At 42.4% G+C, this 27,190-nt stretch overlaps 1 protein-coding gene across 1 annotated transcript in view; it reads left to right on the top strand.

Moving 5' to 3' along the window:
- The window catches only part of LOC138362931 (uncharacterized), a 166,198-nt gene that overhangs the window by 25,875 nt on the left and 113,133 nt on the right, over positions 1-27,190 (top strand). The window contains exon 2 of the mRNA XM_069321512.1: positions 7,770-7,958. Within this exon, the coding sequence (XP_069177613.1) occupies positions 7,770-7,958 (189 nt within the window). The remainder of the gene's footprint in view (positions 1-7,769; positions 7,959-27,190) is intronic.

Below are 27,190 nucleotides of genomic sequence, written 5' to 3'. Positions count from 1 at the left end.
CATACACGTCGGATGATGATACATACATTGGTAGGGAATTAGCTTTCTTTTTCAGAGCACAAATGTTTGCTAATTCTGTAAGTATCATATTAATTTCAGTGGGAAAAACTTCCTTATGTCCTGTAGAGACTCGGCAAGGTATGCCTACATTCTTGGACTACCAATTTTACTTTTGAGGCAATTAACTGTTTCATTTGTTTTAGAAACTCAGTTTCGCTTGTTTAGTAGGATTTTCTTGCCCTTATCCTCTTACATGAGTACCGGGTACAAGATTTCCTGCGACCTTGATTTAATTAATCATTTAACATCTTGTAATTAACTTTAATTGTTAAAGATTCCACAGGATAGGTACCAGTTGCCACGTTGTCCTGTTTCTGACATTCACTATATCACAACGGTATATTCGTTGTGCATTTATTTGCTAATTTCACCATATTTCGTCTCCAAGCTTTCCGTGCAGATCCAGCAGGTGAAATAGGGACTTTAAATCGTGCCAAGAGGACTGAATTACACACTCTCGCACATGAGTATCAACTAGAAGTTCCCTACCAAGCCAACAAAAATGAAATACACAACCTGTTACTGGATCATTTCTTAGAGCAAGGTAAGATAGACTCTGAAACTCACGAAGCTTACTTTATTGCAGATAAAACTGATTTGGCAACGATGAAACTCAAACTAGAGCTGGCCAAGATTGAACGCGAGCAGCAAAGGGAAGCCCTCGAGCAGCAAAGAGAAGCAGCTGCCATACGCAGGGAAGAACAAGAACGTGAAATCGCCCTCAAGGAACGTGAAGCTGCCTTGAGGAAAGAAGAACAAGAACGTGAGGTTGCAATACTCCGTGAGCGGGAACGAGTACACCTTGAAACAAAACAACGCCAATTGGAGATGCATCACGAATATGACAAACAACAAGCATCCCTGACTATGGAATGTCGTAAACAAGAATTCGCGTTGGAAACTTCACACCTCGCTCAACGCCAGCAACCTACCGCCAATCTTCCCGTCAGTTTTAATATATAACATGCAAGTAAGTTAATGCCATCATTCGTAGAAACAGAAGTTGACGTGTTTTTCACCACCTTTGAAACCCTTGCTAATCAACTTAGTTGGCCTGCCGACCAATGGGCCACCCTTCTCAGAGTACATCTTACAGGTAGAGCTGCAGTCACACTCAGTACTTTGGCGTCTGAGAATGACTACCAGACTCTGAAACATGCAGTGTTGGACGCCTACCTTCTTTCCACCGAAAGCTACAGACGAAAATTCCGTGATCATCTTAAGGCAAGTACCATTACTTTTCTCAAATTTGCTAACACCAAAAGGAGATATTTTATTAAATGGCTGGAAGGAGCACATGTCTCTACCTTTGCAGAACTCGTCAACCTTATGCTAGTTGAAGAATTCTTGAGGCGTGTGCCGCCTCCTGTCCGCCTATATATAGCAGATAAAGAAGAAACCGACTACCTGAAGTGTGCTAAGTCGGCTGACACTTACAGCCTCATCCACCGGCTGACACCAGAACCATCCTCCAGTAAGAAGTCGTGGTACAGTTACGAGAAAGTGAGTACCGATTAAGCTGGCTCGCAATTATACTGTAAATATTGTAGACTCTATGGACATACCATAGATAAATGTGGTAAGTCTCAATACAAAGGAACCACCGAATCACAAAAACCCAAACCAACTCCTCCTAAGTCCGGTAAGCCTGTGATGAATGTTAGTGTTCATGTTAATGATCTTTCTCTTTTCAGTAAACACCTGTATACTGGAACTGTCTCTGCCAACGGTTCAAATCCGGAGGGACGTTTCAAATTGAAGATCTTGAGGGACACAGCGGCTCTTCAATCGATTATTTTGAAGTCGGCTGTGCCCAACATCGCCTACACCGGAGAAACTGTCTTCATCACTGACCTCACTGCTACCACTCCTTATCCTCTCGCCAGAGTCCACCTGGATTGTCCCTTCGTGAACGGAGAAGTCCAAGTCGCCGTCAGGGAAAAGCCTTTTCCCATGCCTGGAGTGCAACTTCTCCTGGGCAACGACTTGGCAGAAGACCTGCAACCGACCAACCTGATCGTCATGGACAAACCCCAGGTGTGTAACTCTGTGACGGATAATCCTATATTTGAGTATGTTCCAGCAAAGGTTCAAGAGAGTGATGAAGTTTCTCCTCCGGTTTTAGTGACCACCCGTGCACAAGCTGCACGACCACAGCCAGCTGACTCTACTGCTACCGCTGTCCCTCAGGACCCTCAGAAACTACCCCCGAATCTGACCAAGTTGGAGTTCCGTAAGTTACAGAGGGAAGATCTTACCTTAACACCATTATTTTTCCAGGCTGAGACTCAACCAGACAGTATTCCTGGATTCTTCCTAGAGAACGAATTGCTCTACCGCAGATATAGACCCAGTAAACTGAAGGAGGAGAACGATTGGGCCAACGTTGAACAACTTGTGATTCCTGCCAGCCTGCGCCCCCTATTCTACACCTGGCCCACGGAGCACTCTCCCACTACGGATTCAACAAGACCTACCATGGAATCCGTCAAGACTACTACTGGCCAGGTATGGTAAATAGCGTCAAACAGTACGTCAAACAGTGTCATACATGTCAGATGGCAGGTAAACCGAACATATCTATTCCCAGAGCGCCACTGATTCCCATACAGGTGCCTGCGGAACCTTTCCACAGACTTATTTTAGACTGTGTTGGTCCTTTACCTCGGACCAGTTCAGGTAACGCCTATATCTTAACCATCCTGTGTCCTACCACCAGATTCCCCATAGCAGTTCCAGTAAAGAACATTACGGCTGCTACAGTTGTGAAGCACTTATTGAAGATCTTCACCCAGTATGGATTTCCCAGGGAGGTTCAGAGCGACTGTGGCACCAACTTCACCAGTGATCTCTTTAAAAGGACACTGGAGGAGTTCAACATCAAACAGGTATTGTCCAGCCCCTATCATCCTGCTTCACAGGGTTCTCTTGAGCGTAGTCATCAGACTATTAAAGCACTCTTGAAAAAGTTTTGTAATGAAACCTCTAAGGATTGGAATAAGCAAATTGATTTGATAATGTGCATATATAGAAGTCTTCCCAATGAGTCCTTAGGAGTATCTCCTTATGAGATGCTCTACGGACGTAAGTGCCGTACTCCCCTCAAGGCTTTCAAAGACTCTCTACGTGATGCCACCTTCAGTGAGCATCAGAATGTGCCCCAGTTTCTTCAAAACCTACAACACATTCTAGAGAGAGTCCACAGTTTTGCCCAAGATAATCTATTGAAAGCACAGGAGAGGATGAAGACTCATTACGACCAGACCAGCAAAGTAAGAAAATTTAAGCCGGGAGACTTCGTACTTGCTTACTTCCCTATCCCAGGTTCTCCTTTACAAAACAGGTTTTCAGGACCCTACCGCATCAAGGAGTGCAGAAACAACCATAACTACGTTCTAGAGACTCCAGATAGGCGGCGGAAGACCCAGCTGTGCCACGTCAACCTCCTGAAGCTATATAACGGTACTCCTCCCACTGTCATGCTTAACTACTCTGCCTTTACAGAACCATACATCCACAGTGAGACCTTCCCTGCTTCTCCTCCCGAAAGCACTGACAAGGAGTCAGCGCTTTCTAATTCGGAAATCCTTACTGATCTTCCGAACTATTTTCAGGACAATCATAGTGCACCTCTCGTCAAGATCTTCAGAGAACATCAGGAGTTGTTCCGAGATGACCCCCAAGAGTGCAATGTTACCCAGCACGACATCCAACTGCTCCCCGATTCCCGGCCGAATCGTCAACCCTTCTACCGAATCAGCCCTAGCAAGAAGGAAGTCATGCGTGCTGAGGTGCAGTACCTCTTGGATCATGGACTGGCTACACTTTGTGAGTCCCCATGGGCCTCACCCTGTATCTTGGTGCCGAAACCCCAAGGTAAGGTGAGACTGTGCACTGACTATCGTAAGTTAAATAATGTGACTGTCAAGGATGCATACCCCTTGCCAAGGATAGATGACATTCTTGACGCCATTGGTAATGCCCAGTACTTGTCCCAAGTGGACTTGCTTAAGGGGTATTACCAAGTGTGTTTAACGGAGCGAGCCAAAGAAATATCTGCCTTTATCACTCCTTTTGGACTTTTCAGATATGAACGCCTTCCTTTCGGACTATGTAATGCCCCGGCCACCTTTCAGAGAGCTGTCAACCGTGTCATCCAGGGCTTGGATAACACGTACGCCTATTTGGATGATATCGTTGTAGCATCCAACACCTGGAGTGAACATCTGCTCCAGCTGCGACGACTGTTCTCCAAGCTCCTGACAGCCGGCCTCACCATCAACCTGGGCAAGTCCACCTTCGCGAAAGGTAAAGTGCATTATCTGGGTCATGTAATTGGGAGTGGCAGCCTAGCTCCGTTAGGCTCACACACTCAAGCCATCCAACATTATCCACAGCCTACCACCAGAAGCAGCTCCTGCGCTTCCTTGGTCTTGCCTCCTACTACCGTAGGTTTGTGAGAAATTTCAGTACAGTCGCCACGCCTTTAATCATATTAACCAGTCCCAAGCAACGGTATAAGTGGACCATGCAGCAAACCGTTGCTTTCAAACAACTCAAATTCCTCCTCTGTTCTAATCCCATTCTCGCCTCGCCAGATATCACCAAGCCTTTCGTCCTTCATGTCGACGCCAGTGGTACCGGCATTGGTGGTGTCCTGATGCAGCAACGAGGCGAGGAGGTTCTACCTGTCAGCTACTACAGCTACAAATTGAAACCCCACCAGAAGAACTACAGCACTATTGAAAAGGAGCTACTATCCATCGTCCTGAATCTCCAGCACTTTGCTCCATACCTACAAGGTGCCAGGTCTACCACCATCTTCTCAGACCACAACCCTCTCTGCTTCTTACATCAAGCCCAATTCACTAACCAGCGTCTTCTACGATGGGCTTTATATCTACAAGATTTCAAACTGGAGATCCGCTATATCAAGGGTTCTGACAACATCATAGCCGACGCCCTCTCCAGAGTTTATGAAGTAGAAGCAACTCCACCTATTACTCCTCCACAGGACGACGTACTTCTTCCAGAACCGCAGGCTTCGGGGGAGAGTTGTGACGATAATCTCTTTCAAGAGAGAATGAGCCTGCTCTTCCCTTCAAAGTACGTAACAACAACAGATAATATAGAAGATACGGCCAGCAAGTACCTCCAAAACGTTTTGCCCAGAGAGCAAAACGTATCCAGCACACCGGCACACCTGCTAGCCACCGCCACCATAAACCGGCAAACTGCTTGTCCATTGCCTGCCTGTCGCTGATTGGCTGGTGTCCCGTCGCACCTGCCCTCCGCCCTCAGCCACAAGTTGATGTCTGGGCTGCAGTGGCCCAGAATAGTCAGAATATCCCAGTGCTCCTTGCAGTTGACATCTCTCGTTGGTAGACTAAGCCTTGGCTTTCGTGTACTAAGGGAGGTGGCAGCTCGAAGCCAATATTCCAGCATTATTATTATTTATTTTGCTATAACTCACTTGTCTTAACGTAACTTTTCATTTGCCAGTGATTATTAATATTATTTTGTTTGTTGACTTGCCTTGTATATTTTATGCTTAATTTTATTCATGTCTTGTTTTTCTAACGTAATTAAAATTTCATTGTTAAATTTACTTGTGTTTTGTGTGTCTTCCCAATACCTTACCACAGACGAAAGTTCCAGCTTTTTCTCTTTTTTTTCTTTAATGTGACGAGGCCCTGCCCCTAGCTTTTGAAACAGCCGAACACCAACGCTTTACCGTCACATTAAGTGGGGGCCTGCCCTAGGAGCTTCACTCAGGTACTGGTGCCAAGTAGTAATTTATGGTAAGCGTATTTGGCTTTGGTAACGTAGCTTTTACTATTTTTCATATTCAATTTTATTTTTATATGGTGCTGTGTGTATTGTGCATTCCGAGAGTAGCATATGGTGAAGGTGAGACAACTTTGGATTACGTGGTGACTGTAGGCCTCAGTCATTCTCTTAATTGGTCATGCTACATTCAAGATACGTCACCGGTAGCACAAAACGTTCTGACCAGGAGGCAAAACGTACCCAAGAACCCCCTACTCCACACATCCTCCACGCCTGCTCGTTGTCAACCAGCAAACTACCCATCCCAGCCAGCCTACTCCTGATTGGTGACTCGCCGACCGCGTACCTGCACCCTGCACCTCAGCACCATCTACATGAGTCGACGTCTGAGCCTGACCAGCCATCAACTTCAGAATATTCTTTGTGCTCTTAGAGTTGACATCTCTCTCTGGCATACTAAGCTCTCTGGCTCTCGTATACTAAGGGAGGTCTCAGCTAAAGCCAATATTCTCAGCACCATTTCTCCATTATAATATTTAATCTATTGTGTTTTTGCATTTATCTTTGTAATTTTATTGCACCAGTCATTTACCCGAGATTTGTCTTTATTTTCATTTATGTTTAAAGTAAATGTATTAAAGTTTCATTGTTCATACTTTGTGTTTTACGTGTTCCTCCCTCTAACTTACCACAGACAAAAGGCAAGCAGTCTATCTTTTTTTTGTAAGTGTGACCAGACATTGACACCTGCCATTGGAGGACTGCCAAACATCTACACTCCAACACTTTACCGTCACATTTAATGGGGGCCTGTCCGGGATGCTTCACTCAGGTACTAGTACCAGAACATCAATTTGTGGTAAGTGTACTTCGCTTTGCTAAAGTTGCTTTTCAATATTATCATTAATTTTTATATTTATATGGTGTTGTGTGTATTGTGCATTCCGAGAGTAGCATATGGTGAGTGTGGGATAACTTTGGATTACGTGGTGACTGTAGGCCACAGTCATTCTCTTAATTGGTCATCTCTCCCTCCGTGTTATTACTCGTGTTTACCACCTTTTGTCCCTAGGATATTTCTCACATTATTGGCAGATCATCATTGTGGTACCCTGGTACTTTGGTTAGTCTTTGGGTCAAAGAACCCTATCTTCTGCAATCCGACAGAAGTAGGATACAGAGGGCCATAGTTCCTCTAGCATGGACTACGTTGCTGAGTTGGGACCTCAGCGGCAGTTCTCATCACCAGTTGACACTCGCACCCCTACACATCGGTCAGAGATGATGATATTTACTTAGGTAGGGAATTAGCTTTCTTTTTACAGAGCACAAAGTTCGCTAATTCTGTAAGTATCATATTCATTTAGTGAGAAACCCTTGCTTATGTCCTATAGAGACTTGGGAAGGTATGCCTACATTCTTGGACTACCTAATTCACTTTTGGAGCAATTAAATGTTTCATTTGTTTTAGAAACTCAGTTTCACTTATTTAGTAGGATTTTCTTGCCCTTATTCTCTTACATTGAGTACCGAATATAAGATTTCCTGCGATTTTGATTGACTAATCATTTACCATCCTATTATTAACGTTAATTGTTAAAGATTAAAATTCCACAGGATAGTTACCAGTTGCCACGTTATCCTGTTTCTGACATTTACCATATCACAACTATATTCGTTGTACACTTATTTGCTATCTTTCACCATGTTTCGTCTCCCAGCTTTCCGTAACGATCCATCAGGTGAAATAGGGACCATATGTCGTGCCAAGAGGACTGAATTACAAACTCTTGCACACGAGTATCAACTAGATGTTCCCCATGGAGCCAATAAAAATGAATTTCATAATTTAATTATGGATCACCTCTTATATGAAGGGACAATTGACTCTGAAACTCACGAAACTTATTCAATTGCAGATAAACATGATTTGGCCACTATGAAACTCAAAATAGAACTTGCAAAACTTGAGAGGGAGCAACAGCAAGCAGCTCTCCAAATGAAGGAAGGAGAGGCTGCAATCAAGAGAGAAGAACAGGAACGAGAGGCGGACCTAAAAGAACGAGAGTTGGCCCTCAAGGAATGTGAGACTACAATACTCCGTGAGCGTGAGCGAGTACAGCTTGAAGCAAAACAACGCCACCTGGAGATACAACGCGAGCATGAAAAACAGCAAGCGGATATGGCTATAGAATGTCGTCAGCGAGAACTCACGTTGGAAACTACACACCACACTCAACGCCAACAAGCTACCGCCAGTCTTCCAGTAAGTTTCAATATATCCCATGCAAGTAAGTTAATGCCACCATTCGTTGAGACAGAGATTGATGTCTTTTTTACCACCTTTGAGAAACTAGCTAATCAACTTAGCTGGCCTGCTGACCAATGGTCTACCCTTCTCAGAGTGCATCTTGCAGGTAGAGCTGCAGTTACTCTCAGTACCTTAGCGTCTGAGAATGACTACCAGACCCTGAAGCAAGCAGTGTTGGAAGCCTACCTTCTCTCCACCGAAAGCTACAGACGAAAATTCCGTGATCATCTTAAGGCAAGTACCACCACCTTTCTAGAATTTGCCAATACCAAGAAAATATATTTTATGAAATGGCTGGAAGCAGCACATGTCTCTACATTTGCAGAACTCGTCAACCTCATGCTAGTTGAGGAATTCTTGAGACGTGTTCCCCCTTCCGTCCGTTTATATCTAGCAGATAAAGAAGAAACTGACTACATCAAATGTGCGAAGTCGGCTGACACCTACAGCCTCATCCACCGGCTGATACCATCACCACCTCCCAATAAGAAGTCTTGGTACAGTTACGATAAAGTGAATACAGAGGAAGTGAGCTCACAGTTGTATTGTAAGTATTGCAAACTCTATGGACATACCATAGATAGATGTGTGAAGGCTCAATACAAAGGAACCACCGAATCACAAAAACCCAAACCAACTCCTCCTAAGTCCGGTAAGCCTGTGATGAATGTTGGTGTTCATGTTAATGATCTTTCTCTTTTCAGTAAACACCTGTATACTGGAACTGTCTCTGCCAACGGTTCAAATCCGGAGGGACGTTTCAAATTGAAGATCTTGAGGGACACAGCGGCTCTTCAGTCCATTATGATGAAATCGTCTGTGCCTAACGTCACCTACACCAGGGAAACCGTCCTTATCACTGACCTCACTGCTACCACTCCATATCCACTCGCCAGAGTCCACCTGGATAGTTCCTTCGTGACCGGTGAAGTCCAAGTCGCCATCAGGGAAAAGCCTTTTCCCATGCCTGGAGTGCAACTTCTCCTGGGCAACGACTTGGCAGAAGATCTGCAACTGTCCAACCTTATCATCACGGACAAACCCCAGGTGTGTACTTCTGTAATGGATAATCCCATCTTTGAATATGTTCCAGCAGAGGTTCAAGAAAGTGATAAAGTTTTTTATCTGGTTTTGGTGACCACCCATGCACAAGCTGCACGACCGCAACCAGCTGACTCTACTGCTACCGCTGTCCCTCAAGACCCTCAGAATCTACCTCCAAATCTTACCAAGTTGGAGGTCCGTAAGTTACAGAGGGAAGATCAATCATTAACACCATTGTTCTTCCAGGCTGAGACTCAACCTGACAGTATCCCTGGGTTCTTCCTAGAGAATGAGTTGCTCTACCGCAGATACAGACCCAGCAAGCTGAAGGAGGATGACGATTGGGCCAATGTCGAACAACTAGTGATTCCCACCAGCATATGGCCCGATATTCTACACCTGGCCCACGGAGCTCTTTCTCACTATGGTTTTAACAAAACCTACCACGGAATCAGACAAGACTACTACTGGCCAGGTATGGTAAAAGACGTTAAAAAGTACGTACAACAGTTTCATACATGTCAGATGGCAGGTAAACCTAACATCTCTATTCCCCAGGCTCCACTAAAACCCATCCATGTGCCTGCAGAACCTTTCCACAGGCTCATCATAGACTGTGTTGGTCCTTTACCCCGGACCAGTTCTGGCAACGCATATATATTAACTATCATGTGTCCTACCACCAGATTCCCCATAGCAGGTTCAGTAAAGAACATTACGGCTGCTACTGTGGTGAAACACCTATTGAAGATCTTCACCCAGTATGGATTTCCAAGAGAGGTTCAAAGCGATGTGGCACCAACTTCACCAGTGATCTCTTCAAGAAGACACTGGAGGAGTTCAACATCACACAGGTACTGTCCAGCCCCTATCATCCTGCTTCACAGGGTTCTCTTGAACGTAGTCATCAGACTATTAAAGCACTCCTAAAAAAGTTCTGCAATAACACCTTGAAGGACTGGGATAAACAACTTGATCTCATTATGTGCATTTTCAGAAGTCTCCCCAATGAGTCTCTAGGAGTATCTCCTTATGAGATGCTCTACGGACGTAAGTGCGGTACTCCTCTCAAGGCTTTCAAAGACTCTCTACGAAATGCCACCTTCAGTGACCCTCACAATGTGCCCCAGTTTCTTCAAAACTTAAAACACATTCTAGAGAGAGTACGTAAATTTGCTAATGACAATCTATTGAAAGCACAGGAGAGGATGAAGACTCATTTTGACCAAAGCAGCAAATTAAGGAAATTTAAACCAGGAGACTTCGTGTTGGCATATTTTCCTATCCCAGGTTCTCCATTGGAAAACAAGTTTTCAGGACCCTACCGCATTAAGGAGTGCAGGAACAACAACAACTACGTTCTTGAGACTCCTGATAGGCGGTGGAAGACCCAACTGTGCCACGTCAACCTCCTGAAGCAGTATCAAGGTATTCCCCCAACTGTGTTGGCATCAGTCTCTACATTTAAAGGTCCATACCTCCACAGTGAAACCTTCCCTGCTTCTTCCGAAAGCACTAACACTGAGTCGGTGCTATCCAAATCGGAAATCCTACCTGATCTTCATCTCAATTTACAGGACTATAATAGTGCTCCTTTGCCATGTTCTAATCCTATTCTCGCCTCGCCAGATATCACAAAGCCTTTCATCCTCCATGTCGACGCCAGTGGTACCGGCATCGGGGGTGACCTGATGCAACAACGAGGCGAGGAGATTCTACCTGTTAGCTACTACAGCTACAAGGAACTACAGCACGATCGAAAGGGAGCTACTCATCGTCCTGAACTTGCAGCACTTCGAACCATACCTGCAAAGTGCTCGGTCTACCACCATCTACACGGACCACAATCCCCTACGCTTCCTGCAGTGAGCCTAATTCAACAATCGACGGCTTCTACGATGGGCTTAATATCTGCAGAATTTCAACCTGGAGATCTCTACATCAAGGGGTCTGACAACATCATAGCAGACGCCCTCTCCAGAGTCTATGAGGTAGAGGCTGCTCCACCTACCACTCTACCTCCTGAAGACGTAACTTCACCCGGAACCGCAGGCTTCGGGGGAGAGTTGTGACGATAATCTCTTTCAAGAGAGATTGAGCCTGCTCTTCCCTACTTAAAGTTAACAAGTATAAGATGCTACATTCAAGATACGTCACTGGTAGCACAAAACGTTTTGACCAGGAAGCAAAACGTACCCAAGAATCCCCCTACTCCACACACTCTCCACGCCGGCTCATCGTCAACCAGCAAACTACCCATCCCAGCCAGCCTGCTCCTGATTGGTGACTTGCCGACCGCGCACCTGCATCCTGCACCTGATGAATGGCTTCCTGAACCTGGCAGGAATTAACCTCACTGAGGACCAAGTCACTCTCCTAAATCTGGGTATAAACTGTCACGTTATGTCCAGACCGAGTGTGATGGCCCGGAAAGTGGAGTTAGAAATTCTGTTGGACGACATATTCGACCTCGAGACACAACTCCAAAGGAATTTTTTGACTTACTGCAGGGCACACGGGCCACAGGGATAAGAGCCTCGTTGGACGTCGAATCACTGTTTACCAACGTACCTGTGGACGAGACAATCGGGATGATAGCCGACAGAGTGTATCGTGATCCGGCCTGTACTCCTCTTGACATACCAGAAAATATTCTAAGGAAACTACTCCAAGCTTGTACTAAAGAGGCACCCTTCTTGAGCCCGGATGGGCACATGTATAAGCAAGTAGATGGGGTCGGCATGGGTTCTCCCCTAGGTGTCCTGTTTGCAAACTTCTACATGGGTACCATCGAGCAAAAAGTCTTAGTCGACATGAACTTGAAACCGGCCATATACTGCAGGTATGTTGACGAGATTTTTACACAGGTACCTGATGTCAGACATCTGCAGGAGCTGAAGGAGGCATTTGAGCAGAGTTCCGTGCTGCGTTTCACTTACGAGATGGAAAAGGATGGGAAGCTGCCCTTTCTAGATGTAACAGTCATGGAAAAGAGCGGAGGTTTCCACACTGCAGTCTACACTAAGGAAACGAACATAGGAATGTGCCTAAATGCCAACAGCGACTGCCCAGACAGGTACAAGAGGAGTGTTGTTAACGCCTATGTCGACTGTGCTATCAGCCACAGCTCAGAATGGAAGTAAGTCGACGAAGAACTCTGTAGGGTAAGGCAGGTCCTAGTCAACAACGGCTTCTCCAATGGTTTCGTCGAAGACATCATAAGAAGGAAAGTGAAACGCCATGCAACCTCTGAAGAGACAACTAACACAACACCTATACCCCCTATTAGACTATTTTACAGGAACTTCTTTTCCACAGCTCATAAAACGGAGGAAAGGGTCCTGAAAGATATTGTTAATAGAAACGTTATCCCTACAGACAAAAATCAGAGGATACAACTGACGATTTACTATAAAACCAGAAAAACGGCCAGCCTACTCATGAGAAACTCTCCAGACACAAAGCAGAACGCTTTAAAAGAGACCAACGTCGTCTATGCCTTCAAATGCCCTCTTGGGGACTGTAAGCTCCAAAAAACCCAGTATATAGGCAAGACAACAACATCTCTTTCTGGGCGTTTAACGATGCATAAGCAACAGGGCTCCATTAAGGAACATATAATCTCTTCCCACAACCAAACCATCGCCAGAGAAATCCTAGTAAACAACACAGAAATCATCGATAGATACAGCGATAGCAGGCGGCTTGACGTCTGCGAGGCACTACACATCAAGAAGTCAACACTAGCAATCAACAGCCAATTAATGCACAACTATATTCTACCCACCTCAAGACTCCGTTCCAATATAGAAGCATCAAGAAATATGGACCAATAGGCTTTCTACAATCACTTCCATTCAATACCCATTGTTTCGTGTTCTGTCTTGTGTTCTTTTACGAAACGTTTTCGAAAAGTTTTACGAAACGCGCTCAAGTGTCGCGTCAGACTAGAAATAAAAATGAATTTTGGAGAATTGATTTTTGAATTACCACCAACAGTGAAAAGAAACGTACGAAAGATCGAGAAAATTCGTGTTAGAATTATTAATCTTACTTTTTCGGTCATATTTAATAATATATGTCTACAGGAAAGACTGCTACCAAATATATATATATATATATATATATATATATATATATATATATATATATATATATATATATATATATATATATATATATATATATATATATATATATATGTATATATATATATATATATTCATCTATGCAGCCATTTATCCTTCAATCTATATATCCATCAGGTTTTCTATATATTCATCTATTTTTCTATCCATCAAGTTTTCTTTCTATCCATCTATTTTTCTATCCATCCATCTATTCATCTCTCTATCAATCCATTTACCTGTCCATCAATCTACTCATCTGTCTATCCATCCATTTATTCCTCCATCCAACGACTCATCTGTCTTCATATCTATCCATCCACCAATCTATCTATCTATTTATTACACAGAAATTAATCACACTATCGAGATGTATCAATGAGAAAATGCATAACAGCCGTGACGAGGGTTCGAACCAATGTGCTGGGTGTTCCCAGGCCTACACTGTAGACGACTAGGCAACGACATGATCAAAATGATTGCATCATGGAGTACTAATGCACCATGTACGATTCTTAAGGCTTCCACTGAAGCCGAACCAGGGTTTTCACACATTTCTCCCATGCACTCTGGCTCTGTCATCTCGGAATGTTCTACCTCTGATTCTCTTCCTTCAATACACATTGAGCGTGTGCCTGAGAACACGAGCATATAGGTTCAAACCCTCATCACGGCTCCTACGGATTATCTATCCATTCATCTGCCTATTGGTCTATCTATTCCCTGTCTGTCTCATTCTCTTCCTCTATCTTTGTCTCTGCCTCTCTCTCTCTCTCTGTCTATCTGTCTCTAGCTGTGATTCTGTTTCTGAGTTTCTGTGTGTGAGAGAGTGCTCTCTCAGGGCACTAAGTCTTTGCTTGATGTTATTGATGTTGAGCTTGCAAGAGTTAACTCCGTTATTTGGTACCTAAAGTTTATCAAGTTGGCTATCATTGGACTCGGTACAGCGAGATGAGTACAGGGAGGACAATAGTTGCGGCAAGGGTCAGCTGCAGTCGATAATGCAGAAGTCTGTTACAAGGGGAGACATACTACTCAACCAGTGGAGAAAATATTGCTGTACTCACCTAGTTGTACTCACGTAGTTGTGCTTGCGGGGAGAGAGCTCTGGCTCTTTGGTCCCGCCTCTCAATCGTCAATCAACAGTTGTACAGGTTCCTGAGCCTATTGGGCTCTATCATATCTACACTTGAAACTGTGTATGGAGTCAGCCTCCACCACATTGCTTCCTAATTCATTCCATTTGTCGACTCGCTCACGCATGCGCACTAGCACGTAATGTTGGAACTCTGTCAAGACCTTATATCGTTCGTCCAACTTCCCGAGATAATGGAGACAAGGTTTATTATAAATTATACGATGTTAAGTTATCTTACATGACAACAAATATGTTCTCGCTGTGCAAAAAATTTAAATGAATCCGTGTTCATATGGGCGAGAATATAAAGAGTAGAAATTCGTTATTCAAGTATTCACTGGAATAACAGGATTTAGCTGTATTGAATATTTGCAGCAAGTAATAATATATGGATTAATTGACTATAAATCTATGATTAGCTAATACTGTGGGATATCTGGGGCTTGACTCAATTATTTAATTATTTAATTAATCAAATTTATAACGAAGGACCACCCACTTTTGAGAAAAGAGGGAAACTAATAAAAAGTGATCATTAGAAACACAAGGAAGAACCAGTGTCTATGGATAAATATTAGAAAGAATAATCACTTGAATGCGTCAGATTATATCTAGATTATATCTAGAATGGACTGTATGGTTAATTAACTAAAGTCAGAGCCTCAAACACCTACATTGGGGGGGCATTGCTAGAACTTCATATACGTCTAGGAACTAGTGTGGTTCGTGCACCAGTTCAATGTTGAATAAAGAACATTGTAACCAAATTATTATAGAATCAATAGGTAAATACAAATAGAAAATATTAATGATTGTTAGAATTAGAGAGCAATCATCTAAGTAAACACATCCATCTCCAGTTCACATGACAAGCATTCAATATGATAATATCATGGATATGTAGAACAAATTGGGGCAATTATATGTGTACAAAAAGTCTTAGCTTTAAGACGATTTCTATGACATCGTTCGTGACTCGTCCTCGTGATCTCAGGATCTCCACATAGAAGCCCTTAGAGGTGACTAACACGAATGTAGTTAACGGCTCATTGACTCTTTTTAATTTAAAGGATATTATGTAGCATTGAACTAGGCTACTTAAGTCTCAATATTTATGAAAATAGAAATAAAGATTAGTGCGGTACTAACATTGGATTTTTAGTCGTCTTGCGATGTAACGACAGACTGCCCACGGAATATACAATCTCTAATGATGCATCAAGAAAGAAATTTATACTTATCGATGAGTGCAGTGTATGCTGAAGTCTGCCGGTATTGCGTCTCAATCTCAAACTTCCACAATGTTGTACACGTGGTTGAGAGTTTGGCTTGAATATCGACGCGTTATTATTTGACCGAGCACTGTAGATCACGTGGAAGAATAATTACTCATTCTAAGCTGAGTATCAGTGTAATTCTTGCTGATAATCCCAACGTCACGTGTCTCAGACTCTGACGCCGCGACTTTCCGATCAAAGTACGGGCGTTCGCTGCTCACTCCGCAACACGATCCCACCACACACACACAACGGCGTCTCCTCCCTCAACCCGCGTCACGCATTCACCACAGAAATTATTTATCACGAATAATACTATTTCGCGCAATTGTGGTTGAAATACTTTAATAAAGACTGGGTTGTGATTCTAGGGATTTAAATATTATTGCTTTCTCGTCTTATGGTGGTAAACGAGAAATGGAGAAGATTATAGTTTTCTCCATGGCATTCACGCGTGACAGAAAAACTAATACTTCACAACAATTGTAACTAAAAACTCTCGATTTAGAATTATTTGGGAGTTATGTTATCTGTAAATAATTATCACACGGAATACTGATGATTTTAGACAACCACATTCAATTTTCTAACACACTGGCTATAAATGTGTTTAACTAGATATAATCTGACGCAATACTGATGCTTGGTTTCGTAAGAATTCCAGCATCCATATGTAGATATAATGATTAGTTTATGTAAACATTACTGTTAGTAAGTTTTAGTGACTACTGTAGTTAGTATATAATAATACTGATTTATTATAATACAATAGTATTGTATTAGTGTTGGAAATTTCCGACATAACTCCGGGGGGAGATTTCTCGGTTCGCAGTGCAATGTTGAGTACTGACATACCTATCCCGAAGTTAGTATTGATGTTAGTATGTTAGTACACACATAACAGATGTCCCGTAATTGTCAAGGACATACAAGAAACTTAAGTCTTGCAAAGAAATTCATGTTGAATGGAACATGTTATTGTGAATCATCTAAAGTTAATGACTAATAAAGCCTACAATAAACTCTGGGACTGGTGTCGCTATGACATGTAATGTTTATGTTACTAAGTCTTAAAGTCTTGTAAACTCTCAGATACTCTAGACGAAATAATGTTATTGTTAATAGCCTATACAACAAATTAAGAATGAAATCATACAATTTAAAGTAACTGAGAATCCACGGTGATGAGAATGTTCTGGGTCATTGTGACTTGTAACGATTTGTTACTTGACCTCACAACACAGTATCATCATGATTACCTAAATTGGATGGGAAATTATTTGCTCTTGGTCAGAGCTATAATAGGCTTGTAGTTTCCGTTTGCATTGTTGAGCAGCTGCCTAGTGGAAACATGTATTAAATATTGAAATATTAAATGATTAAGGTATCGGTAATCAGGAACTCCCTAAAGCTTGCAATAAACTCAACAACTAAGGTCGCAGTGACATGTAATGGTGTATTACGTAGTTGCTGAATTGTAGGCAAACTCAGAAAAAGTTCATAAGAACTGATAACATTATTGTAAAAATTGTATTCTACATTATTATACAGTAAAATATTATTGGGTCATTCAAGATCAAGGCGACTATGATACTACAGTGAGGTTACTGTCTAGGGTCGCTGTGACTTGTAACTATTGAGTTACTAGACAATAACATCACGCAGCATCATGATCACCCCAAAATCAAATGAGGAAATTTGTTTTAATATGCACTGCTGTGCAGTAGTCATTCTGACTGATGGTATAACTAATTTGCTAACTAGCTAAAATAGCGTAATATTAGAGAACTGAAAAGGTTTGTTCATTAAAATCAAGAAAGATTCTGAGTCGACAGTGAGATTAGTAGGCTAGTCATTCTGACTTATGAGCTAATTGAATTGCAGCTCATAGGCTTGACACTGTAAACTTATTAATACGAAATCAACCTTTACATGAAATTGAGTTTATTAAATCAGTCTCTATAACTATAGTCAACTGTAATTAATCGTGAGTACAGACTAGGCTAGTACTCAGTTGACACTAACTAAAGTCCCTAAACCTACCTAAATAAATGGTTTAAATTTCTAACCTACCTAAGTAGAGGACTAAGCTAATTGTGATAACTCCCTAATTCTTAGTGAAGTTACTCTATTTATTTATTTATTTATTTATGCATATACAAGAATGTACATTGGGAATGTGAGGATACATAATATGGTAATTACAGTCTTGTAAAGCCACTAGTACGCGCAGCGTTTCGGGCAGGTCCTTAATCTAAGGTTTGCTCTAGCTAAATGGTGAGCAAAAATGTACTCAAATTAACATTGGGAGCTGTATTGAGCTCGTGAACAGGTTGAGCTATATTGAGCTCGTTAACAAAGTGAGCTATATTGAGCTCGTTAAGGGGGCATATCAATGTAAAATTAAAAGTGGTTCAATTTGCTTATAAATTTTTTTATGAAATGGTTATAGAAAGAGCTGCAGCTGGTACAAGTTTCATCATCACACCCTAAACAGAAAAGGAGAAAAAAAATAAACAACGAATTATGCAACGAATTTTCAAATAGTTTCAGGGAACACATGTGTCAACTAAAATCATTTCTATGACACTCAGATATTAAATTAAGTACATAATAAAGGATTCTAGTGATCTGTTTTATCAAAAAAGTGTTTAGTGCAATAATATAATTTTTCAAAGTTACCCTTCTAAAAAAATATGCAATATATGATATTTATAATTTTTTATAAAATCAAGAAATAGACTTTGGACTAAAATGTCTACTAGATTCTGTAGAAGCACAAACGCTACATATAAGGTGTAATTCGCATGTAAATTGATTAATAAATGAAAGCTCTGAAGTAATTTGAAGGTGTAAATTACTTTCCAGAGTAAAATAAAGATCCAAGTTCGGCCACCTGTAGCTGAGCTTGACTTCGACAGATTTCGTTCATGATTGGCACCCTTGCAGATAGGCATCCATTGAGCAAGGTGTGCAAGTTTCATGCAAATCCCTTGATAACAAACGAGAAAAAAATATTGGCCAAAAAAAAAAAAAAAAAAAAGAAAAAAAAAAATTTCTTTTTAAATATAAATATATTGCACATACATATTACAATTATTACAAGAGTTTGTGCTTCTACAGCACATAGTAGACATTTTAGTTGACACATGTGTTCCCTGAGATTATTTGAGAATGTTGAACATTCGTTGCATAATACGTTGTGTATTTTTTTTCTCCTTTTCTGTTTAGGGTGTGATGGTGAAACTTGGACCAGTTGCAGCCCTTTCTATAACCATTTCATAAAAAAAATTATAAGCAAATTGAGCAACTTTTAATTTATAACGATTTAGAATGATATGCCCCCTTAACTTTGAGAGATATATTGTGCTCATTAACAGTTAACAGAGTGAGCAATATTGAGCTCGTTAACAGGGCGAGCTATATTGAGCTCGTTAACATGGTGAGCTATATTGAGCTCGTTAACATGGGGAGCTATATTGAGCTCATTAAGCATGTTAACAGGGTGAGTTATATTGAACTCGTTAACAGACTTAACAGGGTGAGCTATATTGAGCTCGTTAACATGGGGAGCTATATTGAGCTCATTAAGCATGTTAACAGGGTGAGTTATATTGAGCTCGAATTAACGAGGTGGAGTATTGTAGCGTTCAATTATCATGGCGAGCAATATTGAGCTCGTACTCGCATGGGGAACAATAAAGCACTTAATTATTATGTTAATTCAAAGGTGAGCTATATTGAGCTCATTAAGCATGTTAATTAACAATGCTGATGTTTAATGATAATGCATTAAACAGAGGGAAACCTAAGGTTGCTGGAAATTTAATTACTGCTACGATTAATCCTATTCAAAGATAATTTATAACATTTTCCCAACCTAAACGTTTCACGGGTTATTAGTTCTCTGTAGATTCACTTACGTATTGGTAAGTTTGCAAGTTTGTTCGTTCTGCGCTCCTACAATAATTAAGCAGAAACGAAAAAAAAAAAAACTCAAACAAAAATTGATGCAAGTATTTATCACTAACTCTTAGTGCAGAAAACATGGAATTAATAAGGTTTTCTTGGCAACCTCAAGCGCAATTATTTTCGACCTTGGTCCCAATGAATTTATAATTACAGAAGTTGCTTGATGACTTCACAGTATTACTAAATTCAGGAAATGCCAGTGGCATTGAGTGCTAGATTCTCTAGTCTAACATTATTAATTACCTAGGGAGTGCTAGATTCTCTAGCCTAACATCATCAATCACCTAGGGAGACTGAGTGTGGTCAATTATTACTTGTCGAGAATAATTCTAGGTCTGCAGTGGATTCAATGGCTTGGTCGCTGTGACTTGTACTTGTTTAGGTACGGACCACTGGGTTTCCACTGAGAGCTATGAAACATCTCGGCGAATACTAATTGTACTACATTCAATCTGGGTTTATTACTCAGCTGTGTTTCTCATTTTAGCTGGCTGCTGGAGAATTGATTTACTGCTGACTAATTTATTATTGTTGGCAGGCTTAGGCTTATTCACATTCAGAACTTTACCAGTAAGTAAGTAGCCACCTGCAGATTGGAGCACATTCATGCCCAATCGCTTAACATGTCCAGTTATGAACTGGTAATAGTAGTCTGCTCCTACTAGTACATTTACATTGTTAAGGCGGTCAGACGTTAACTTGTTGTCAGCCAAATTAATTTCACGTTCCTGCAGGAAGTGGGCTGTGTACCCCAGACCCTTAATATCTAGGTCAAAAGGTATTTGATCTACAACAATGGCTTGGACAGCCTTGGCATGACTACCTACTCGTACAAGCGGTTGAACTACTGAGTATTCATGGGTTCCTCGATTTATCATGAACCCTGACAGGTTTAATTTTACCTGTCTGATTGGTTGTAAATTGAGTGCCTCTGCCGCCCTTTGAGTAATGAAAGTTCTCTGGGAACCTTGATCAAATAGTTCACGAGTGGTGATCTTGGCTCCTTTGTTCTTTACTTGAAGTTGGGCAGTAGGCAAAGTAGCATCCACTTGAGATGCTTGTGAAACTATGCTGTACACATCTCGCACCTTGCAGCACTGTACTGGTGTAGATTCTCTACCTCCTATTCTAGGATTGACATAATTTGTCCTAACTAATTTGCACAGTGCAGCATGATGCTTGCCCCTTCTACACCTATTGCAGGTGTTCAGTGGGGTGTCACAGTTATTAACATTATGTGATTTGAGACACCTAGTACATTTGTGTAACTGTTTGAGTCGTCTGACTCTTGTGTCTCTATTAGGGTAATTGGTACATTTGTACAGAGAATGTTTTTGACTGCAAAACAAGCATATTCCCCATCCTACAGCTCGTTTAGGGGTTACCGGTTTAGGTGAAACAGTAACTGTAGGTTGTGATGGCTTTGCTGCTTGCGTTTGCTTGTTATTGATTCTCTTGCGAGTACTTGGTGTACTCTAGGGAGTCATTACTGGGCTCTTGGGAGTGCTCTTTGGACTATTAGGTCTCTTAGGAGCACCTGTGGAGTTATTGGGAGTGCTCTTTGGACTATTAGGTCTCTTAGGAGCACCTGTGGGGCTCTGGGGCCTTACTGATGAATCAGTGTTTGACTTATTGTTATCACATAGATTATTAGTACCCTTATTACCTGGTGACAGTGTCACTTTAGGAGGTCCAGGTAAGGAAACTGATGTGGGTACAGTTTCGGTGCATTCAGAAGAGGCATTAAGTGCCTGGTTTGCTGAATGATTGCTTATATTGCGCAAACCTGCAAATATATCCTGCATTGACAGGACATTACCATTCTGGTATACATATAACTTATTGAGTGTGTCACCGGACAATTTTCTTTGGATGATTATTTTAGTCATCCACTCAGCAGTTGGGTGATCCACCTCTTTACTGAAGGAATTTAACAGTGACTCAAGCTGAAAACTAAAGGCTTGTAAAGAGTCAACTGATTTTTCTGGTGGAGACAAATCTAGTAATTGGTGTACAAGGTTTATAACAGTCTTCTCATTGTTAGCACTTACTCTAGAAGGCTGGTGTGAGTAATTATGACCATTACTTGTATTGCTCAAGGCTTCTTGCTTAGCCTCAGCTTTAATTACAGCTTCGGCTGCTGCTGCAGCATTAGCTTTATCATTTTCTGGGTCAGATTCACTGATTATTGCAGCTTCACTAAGAGTTTCATCTGCAGCTTCACTTGTTTCTCTGGGTTCCTGTGAGGAGCTAGTTAATTCAGTAGCCTCATGCATTGAATTTATAGAATCCAGGGAACATTGAGAAGAGCTGTCTGAAAATTGATCAGACTCTGCAAACAAATTATTACGTGAAGTTGCATTAGATGAGATGTTAGAAAATGAAGGTTGAACTTCAGGTGTTGATCCAGTATAGTGATCAGTATTGATTAGCGGATTCTCCTCATCTTGAGGTAGCTCATGCATTTCATCTGAGCTGGGTGCTTGCTCGGGTGTAGGTCTACTACAAAAATGTTCTATCCACTCAGGAACATTTTGTGTCGCAAGCACTTTGTTATATTGATCTAACTTGTTTTGAATTGTATTTTCATAGCTGGCAAGATCAGATTCTATCAGACGTAATTCGTCTGGGTCAGTATTACTGCTAAGGAGTATGTTCCTATAAGACTCGATTGTATCCTTCACCTGGACATATTTTTGGCTAGCCACCTTTGTGGAAATGTTTAGCTCGAAGAAGTCAACTGAGTTGGTTTCTAAACAGTTGTCACATTTGTCAAGTAGTCTGGATAGGTGATTTTGACGACCTCTCAGGCCAATACAGATTCTCCCTAATATTGCAAGAGTAGCCATTCTGGCTGTAAATTTGAGCCTTATAGGGCTTATATAGCTACTTGTACAGCTATGGTACTTGCTCTTTATGTAGAGCAGGTATAATTATTGACAGCCTGATATTTTCTTGAGGCTGATTGTAATTTACCTCATTTAGAGGTTAGCTACCTACCTAATAATAAGTAACTAAGATTTGAGTGGTACCTTGGTCTCACTACAGGTGTTCCTTAGCTTAGCTCTTCAAAATCAGCCTTGGATGGGCAGTGAACTTACAGTAACACTCAAAGATGTACATGGAAATATATAATAAAATATAATTACACAATAAATGGTTAATCCCACCCATTCGAGTCAGCACTACATAAAATAATAATGCACCAGCACTGTCTAACAGTACTAGTTAAGTAATAATCCTACCTATTAATGCAGCTAATGGTGTAGACTGGATTTGTACTAATCTTAGTACCGTGTCAGTCTGAAATATCCTGAAGAAAGGTTATTGAACTCGAGGAGGGATTCCGAAACCAAAAGGTTAGCATACCGAAAGGGAAACTATGAGGAGATAAGAAAATGCCTAGCAGATATAGCATGGGAAACAGAGCTCAGGGAAAAGACGGCCCAAGATATGATGGAATACATCACGCAAAAATGCAAGGATGCAGCAAACAAGTTTGTCACAGTCCAAAAGGAAAACAGTGAAATGAAGATGAGAAACCCATGGTTTAATCAGAGATGTAGGCTAGCTAAGCAGTAAAGTAAAAGGGCATGGAGAAACTATACGAATAATAGGACACTGGAGAGCAGAGAAAGATACCAGAATGCCAGGAATGAATATGTTAGGATGAGAAGAGAGGCAGCAAGACAATACGAAAATGACATCGCAAGCAAGGCAAAGACTCAGCCTAAATTGCTGCATAGCCACATCAGGAGAAAAACAACAGTAAAGGAACAGGTTATGAAATTAAGGTTAGGGGCAGAAGGATTCACTACAAACGACAAGGAAGTGTGTGAGGAACTGAATAAGAAATTCCAAGAGGTCTTCACCTTAGAGCAAGGAGAAATCCCAGAGATAAGAGAGGGAATAGCTAACCAGGAACCACTGGAAGAGTTTGAGATTACCAGCGGGGAAGTAAGGAAGTGTTTACTAGAATTGGATGTGACAAAGGCTATAGGCCCAGATGGAATCTCCCCTTGGATACTAAAGGAAGGAGCAGAAGAACTGTGCCTCCCGCTCTCTATGGTGTATAACAAATCACTGGCAACAGGGGAACTGCCAGAAATTTGGAAAGCAGCTAACGTAGTCCCGATATACAAGAAAGGGGATAGACAGGAGGCACTGAATTACAGACCAGTGTCCCTAACCTGCATACCATGCAAGATGATGGAGAAGATTGTGCGAAGAAAGCTAGTGGAGCACCTGGAGCGAAAGAACTTTGTAACACAGCATCAACATGGATTCAGGGATGGCAGGTCCTGCCTCACAGGGTTACTTGAATTTTACGACCAGGCAACAAAAATAAGGCAAGAAAGAGAAGGGTGGGCAGACTGCATATTTTTGGATTGTCAGAAAGCCTTTGACACAGTGCCACACAAGAGGCTAGTGAAAAAACTGGAGATGCAGGCTGGAGCGAAAGGGAAGGTACTCCGCTGGATACAGGAGTACCTAAGTAACAGGAGACAACGAGTCAGTGTGAGGGGTGAGGTCTCAGATTGGCGAGACGTTACGAGTGGAGTACCGCAGGGGTCAGTCCTTGGACCTATACTGTTTCTGATATATGTAAATGATCTTCCAGAGGGTATAGAATCGTTTCTCTCAATGTTTGTCGATAATGCAAAAATTATGAGGAGGATTGAAACTGAGGACAATAGTATGAGGCTACAAGATTACCTAGACAGACTGAGTGAATGGTCCAACAAATGGCTGTTGAAGTTCAACCCGAGTAAATGCAAAGTAATTGAACTAGGTGGTGGAAATAGGAGGCCAAACACAGGATACAGAATTGGAGATGAAGTACTTAATGAAACGAACAGAGAGAAAGATCTAGGAGTTGATATCACACCAAACCTGTCTCCTGAAGCCCACATAAAAAGAATAACGTCTGCGGCATATGCGAGGCTGGCTAACATCAGAACAGCGTTCAGGAACCTGTGTAAGGAATCATTCAGAATCTTGTACACCACATATGTAAGACCAATCCTGGAGTATGCGGCCCCAGCATGGAGCCCGTACCTTGTCAAGCACAAGACGAAGCTGGAAAAAGTCCAAACGTATGCCACTAGACTAGTCCCAGAACTAAGAGGCATGAGTTACGAGGAATGGCTGCGGGAAATGCACCTTACGACACTGGAAGACAGAAGAGTAAGGGGAGACATGATCACAACCTACAAAATCCTCAGAGGAATCGACCGGGTAAACAAGGATAAACTATTCAACACTGGTGGGACGCGAACAAGGGGACACAGGTGGAAACTGAGTACCCACATGAGCCACAGAGACGTTAGAAGGAACTTTTTCAGTGTCAGAGTAGTTAACGGATGGAATGCATTAGGCAGTGATGTGGTGGAGGCTGACTCCATACACAGTTTTAAATGTAGATACGATAGAGCCCAGTAGGCTCAGGAATCTGTACACCAGTTGATTGACAGTTGAGAGGCGGGACCAAAGAGCCAAAGCTCAACCCCCGCAAGCACAAATAGGTGAGTACAAATAGGTGAGTATACACACACACAGACACACACACACACACACACACACACACACACACACACACACACACACACACACACACACACACACACACACACACACACACACACACACACAGGTCAAGCGGGATGGTAAGACAACAGAATGAAGCTGGAGGAGAGGGACTGGACGAGTCATTCATGGAGATGATTGCTAAGGCATGGATGGAAGTCAGTGGGGAATTGAAGGACCTGAGGAAAACTATATGTAAGCTGCAGATAGAACTAAGTGCAGCACAAGAGGAGATAAAAAGCCTAAAAACAGGCCCTCATCAGACTCTGGCCCAGGGGACCAACCCCCAGGTGCCAGGAGATGTAGCAATGGCAGGGACCCCTACAATTGGCCCAATCTTTGCTGAAATGCTCAAGAGCCCAGGAGCAATGTCCACAGTCAAGGAAGTTGTAATGAAAGCAGTAACCTCACAGGAGGCAGCTAGATGCACAAGCCAGCTAATGGAAAGGAAAAGAGCTGTAGTAGCGGTAGGTGTCAAGGAACAAGAGGGCTCCACAAGGGAGGAAACGAGGACAAAAGACAAAGCTGCAGTGGCAGGGATATTAAAGGAGATAGGAATGGAAGGGGCTGAACGAGACATAGAACAGTTTTTCCGGATTGGCCAGTACAACAGAGAGAAAAAGAGATTGATCAAGGTAGTATTCAAGAGCGAGGACATCAAAGAGGACATCCTAGTAAGGAAGAGCAAACTGAGGCATGCAAGGAACTACAAAGAGGTATATGTTCAGAGGGACATGACCAGAGACGAGATAGTAAGGGCAGCAGATGCAAGGAAAAGGCGCAAGGAGAGGGAAGAGAGCCAGGGAACCTCAGCCTCCAACCCAGCAATCCCAGAGGGGAGTGGGAACCCCAATCCAGCAACCCAGGAACCCCAGGGGGGTAATGCAACACCCCAGCCCACCACCCAATAGGGCCTTCCCTACCCCCCAGCACAAACCCTTCCTTGCCCCTGCATAATGCCCATCATGAAACCCAAATCCTCCCCCTCCCCTTACCCCAAGTAGCTCCTGCTTTCCCAGCCCCTGGTCTTCTCCCTGCCCCAAGCAGGCCTGGGCAAGACCAAAGCCCTCTATCCCCCACTCCACCTCCCTCCAAACCCCTGTCAACTACACCGCAGGAGGGCGTGCCCTCTCCCCAAGCAATCCCTGTTCTCTCACCCCCAGGACTTCTTCCTGCCCCAAGCAGGCCTGAGGAAGACCTAAGCCCTCCACCCCCCACTCCACCTCCCCCTGAACCCCAGGCAACTACCTCACAGGAGGATGAGCCTACCCAAGTAGCAATGACCATAGAACAATCTCCTACACTTTTAGGGAGTGTGGGTGAAATTGGATATAAGAAAGTGAGCTTCAAGGTAATGTACTCAAACATTGATGGGATTACCAATAAAGCAAGTGAACTGGTAGAAAGGGTGCAAGAAGAAAACCCTGATGTAATAGGACTAACGGAAACAAAATTGTCAGGAGTCATAACAGATGCTGTGTTTCCAAAGGACTACTATATAGTAAGGAAAGAGAGGGAAGGGAGAGGAGGTGGAGGAGTGGCCCTGCTGATAAGGAAGGACTGGAGTTTTGATGAGATGGAAATTCCGGGCTGTGACGGATTCAGAGATTACATAACAGGAACTATAACAATGGGTGGACCTAAGATAATAGTGGCAGTCATTTACAACCCTCCCCTAAATGACAGAAGACCTAGACAGGAGTTTGATAGGAACAACATGGCAACCATTAATATAATAGAGAGAGCAGCTTCAGTTGCCTGCTGGAATGGCTCAAGACTCTTAATCATGAGTGATTTCAACCATGGAAAGATAGACTGGGAGAATGGGGACCCACATGGTGGTGCAGATACGTGGCGAGCTAAATTCTTGAAAGTGGCAACAAGG

Source organism: Procambarus clarkii, chromosome 9, assembly GCF_040958095.1.
Source record: "Procambarus clarkii isolate CNS0578487 chromosome 9, FALCON_Pclarkii_2.0, whole genome shotgun sequence".
Lineage (NCBI taxonomy): Eukaryota > Metazoa > Arthropoda > Malacostraca > Decapoda > Cambaridae > Procambarus > Procambarus clarkii.
The sequence above is the reverse complement of the archived record's forward strand: the minus strand, read 5'-3'. Positions and strand labels throughout refer to the sequence as shown.